Source organism: Gekko japonicus, unplaced genomic scaffold, assembly GCF_001447785.1.
Source record: "Gekko japonicus isolate JY-2015 unplaced genomic scaffold, Gekko_japonicus_V1.1 scaffold1459, whole genome shotgun sequence".
Lineage (NCBI taxonomy): Eukaryota > Metazoa > Chordata > Lepidosauria > Squamata > Gekkonidae > Gekko > Gekko japonicus.
The window spans coordinates 727557-731029 of NW_015164715.1; the positions used below are offsets into that span (position 1 = coordinate 727557).

Below are 3473 nucleotides of genomic sequence, written 5' to 3' on the forward strand. Positions count from 1 at the left end.
CTCTGGGGGGGGGGCCTTGGACTCGTAGGGGCAAATTTCACCTCGTAGGGGCAAATTCCACCACACGCGAGAGGTCATTCTGGCTCCTCCAGCTCTCCTTAGGGGCTCTTTGAAAAGTTATGGCCACCACCACTGTTCTCGGCGGCAGCTGCAATGCCCGGGGGGGGGGCAAAACGTTCTCCCGCCTCCCTGAGCCTCGGGGTGGTGGCCTTGGATTCGTAGAGGCAAATTCCACTTCTTGCATGTGATGTCCGAGCCGCTCGGACATCACAGGCGAGAGGTCATTCTGGCTCTCCCAGCTCTCCTTAGGGGCTCTTTAAAAAGTTATGGCCGCCGCCGCTGTTCTCGGCAGCAGCTACGATGCCCACCAAAAACATTTTTTAATGACAAGGCCACATTTTAGTTTCGTGCTCGTTTTCCAGAGCTCCACTTTAGTGTGCTAAATCAAGATCTGGCTGCATGGCAAAGTATAACCTTTTCACTGAATACCCAGGAAAAAAGTTCAAATTCTGCTATCAGTTCATCCTGCCTTTACATTGCTATTACATCAGATTGAAACAAAGTAATCTGCAGTGGCAACATAGCCTTAATGTTTTGGATCTCATTTTTCCTGTTTGTAGTAATGAGACATGAAAATATCTCCCTATCATAGGTTTGTGGGGTACCATAAGTACTACTGTTGCCACCAAGTGTCATCTACAGGAAAAGTGTGAGGTGAATCTAGAGATTTTCCAAAAAAATTTGAGGGAAACAAAAAAAGGTTTCATTAATTCCCACCATGAGACCCACAAATATCTTAACGTAGATTATTCTTCAGGGTTTGCTATGGATGTCTCCTGCATCTCACTAGCACTAGTGGTTTGGTGTAGTGGTTGGAAAAGACCTTGGGAGACTCGTGTTCAAATCCTTGTTTGCCATGAAAGTCATTGGATTATTTTGGGCAAGCTATGCTCTTTAGGCCTAAGCTACCTGACAGGGCTGTTGTAAGAAGAAAAGAAAAGAACCATGTATATGACTCTAGAGCATCTTGGAGGACGGGTGAGATACAATGTACTAAACAGACATTGGGAGTCTGGCAAGGAAACTCTCCATAATAGGGAAAAGTTGGTAAAACTAAGGGCTGGAGTTGCCATCAAATTTTGTCTAAAGGCAGTTTTTGAAGTAAACTGTGAAGAGGCGCCCACTCAGGAGAAACATCTGAGGAATTTTTATGGAAAAAATAGAGTTTCAGTGCAACTAGCAATTTCTCAGTGGGAAATCTGCATATCTGTAATTGATACAATACAAGCACAGGGTTTGAGATACCGTACATGAAATTATACTAACTGGAAATCTAAACTAGTTGAAAGTTGCAGTTGTTTCTTCATTACAATAATGTTTCCTTTCTCCTTCTCTCCCTCCCCCCCACCCTTTGTGTTCCCCAGACTTTGTCTGCCCTGGCTAAGATCATGAAGGAATGCTGGTACCAGAGCCCCTCAGCCAGACTTACAGCTTTGAGGATTAAAAAGACACTGAAAAAGCTCAGCGACTCCTTCGACAAACCCAAACAACACTTCTAACTGCAGGCACTGGCTCTGAGACCAGGGATCAGATTTCTGACTTGTTGTCTCAGCAAAAAGTTCAAGGTCACCCTTTCTCCTTTCAGTGCAGGTCCTGCCCTTTGTCACTGGCTACAGCAAACCATGTTTGAAATCTAGCCAAGAAGACCTAGGCTAGGGCCCCCATGTCAGGGAGTGATCCTTTGCAGGAAAAAAATTACAGAACAGATGACAGCCATGTATTTTGCTTCAGGCATCTTTAATTTGTTTTCTTTAACAACAAAAAGGGAGGGGGAATACCACCCACCTCTCCCAGCACATACATTAATATAAATACCCTCCGGGTCTGTAACCTGACGCCAACCCGTCTCGCCACCAACGCCTGCAAAATGGGAGGGATCGTACTTGGAAAAAGCACAGCCGCTCTGCCCAAAGGGGTGCTTCCTTGGAAACACCAATTAAGGTCCATTCATAAGCCAGCACTTAAACTGAGCCTGTAGGATTTGTGTGCATCTCTGTACATCTACAGTGTGTGTGTGCACACTCACACGCATGCATGCATAAAGGAGAAAGCAAGAGAACAGATGTTAAGGCAAGTGCTTGCAAAAGGCAGATATGATTTATATGCACACATATTCATGTGCCAGAGATATTTGGGTTTGGTATGCATATGCTACAGCAGTGTCCAATGGAGTGAAAATATGGTCGGGTGTATGGAAGGACAGAAGTAGGCTTGTACAGGAAATGTATGTACAAGTGAGTCATTTTCGGCATGCAAAGAATCACATAGAAGGATGTGTGTTACATGTGAATGTACCCTCCCCCTTTACATAACCCACAAAATCATCCTGGGCTGTGGTGGATTCAAGGAAGCTAACTTGATTGTGAAGAGGTAAGCCATTCAGTGGGACAAGTCAGAGCTGAAAGGAATGTGCTCCATACTAAAGACTCCCCTGAAATCGCTTTTGCAAGAGACAAGTAGGGTGATTGGCAAGAGTGGTCACATTTCCTGCTTGGCTTGCCTGGTGTATCTTTGATAGCTGCTTTGTGACATGTACACATACAGGTGAGTAGTTAGGTGAAAGAGCTGCTTGCATCCATTTCTGAAGTCTTCCACTTTTTGTCATCCTTTTGAAGACTGGTTAAACTTCTGGACATTATAGGTGGGGTAGGCATGTTGGTCTGAAGCAATAGAACAAAGTCTGAGTCCAGTGGCACCTTTAAGACTAACAAAGTTTAATTTTGGTCTTAAAGGAGCCACTGGACTCAGACTTTGTTCTGTGAGCACTATGCTCTTCCTGGCCTCTCTGTTCTCCAGACAATGGAAAAAAGTGACCAGAAAAAAAATGCTTGCATGAAACAGACCTAAAAAACTGCAGTACCTATGTGGACATCTTGTGGAACCACAGTTTGTCTTCTTTCACCATGGTTAAGCAGCATAGTTTAATTCCTGAACCATGGTGAAAGATCGGCCAGGACTTGGAACCTTGGCATGTAGCAGGTTTGCAAGCAGGCTTTGCATTGCATCTGTGCCATGTAAATCACGAGTAAGGCCTTTTCTACTGCCTTCCTTGACTCTGCTAGCCATTGTTCTCTTACTTGCCAGTTTCAACCATGGCTGCCCTCTATGCTTGAGATCAGGTAGAGTTAAGGAAATAAACCATGGTTTGTTTTAATCATGATTAAGTATTGTCTGTTTGGGGCTTAAGAACATAAGAGAAGCCAGTGTTAGATCAGGCCAATGGCCCATCCAGTCCAACACTCTGTCACACAGTGGCCAAAAATACCAGGTGCCATCAGAAGGTCGACAAGTGGGGCCAGAACACTAGAAGCCCTCCCACTGTTGCCCTCCCCCAAGCACCAAGAATACAGAGCAGTCATGCTGTTATGGTCTTACTAAAATGAAATCCAAAACAATGAGGGGACACAGTATAG

General features: G+C 44.8%; 1 protein-coding gene across 1 annotated transcript in view; it reads left to right on the forward strand.

The window, feature by feature from the left end:
• LOC107108995 (serine/threonine-protein kinase receptor R3-like) overlaps positions 1–2685 on the forward strand; it is a 67961-nt gene extending 65276 nt beyond the window's left edge. Inside the window, exon 10 of the mRNA XM_015409563.1 lies at positions 1425–2685. Within this exon, the coding sequence (XP_015265049.1) occupies positions 1425–1559 (135 nt within the window). The 3' untranslated portion in view covers positions 1560–2685. The remainder of the gene's footprint in view (positions 1–1424) is intronic.
• The last annotated feature ends 788 nt before the right edge of the window (positions 2686–3473 follow it).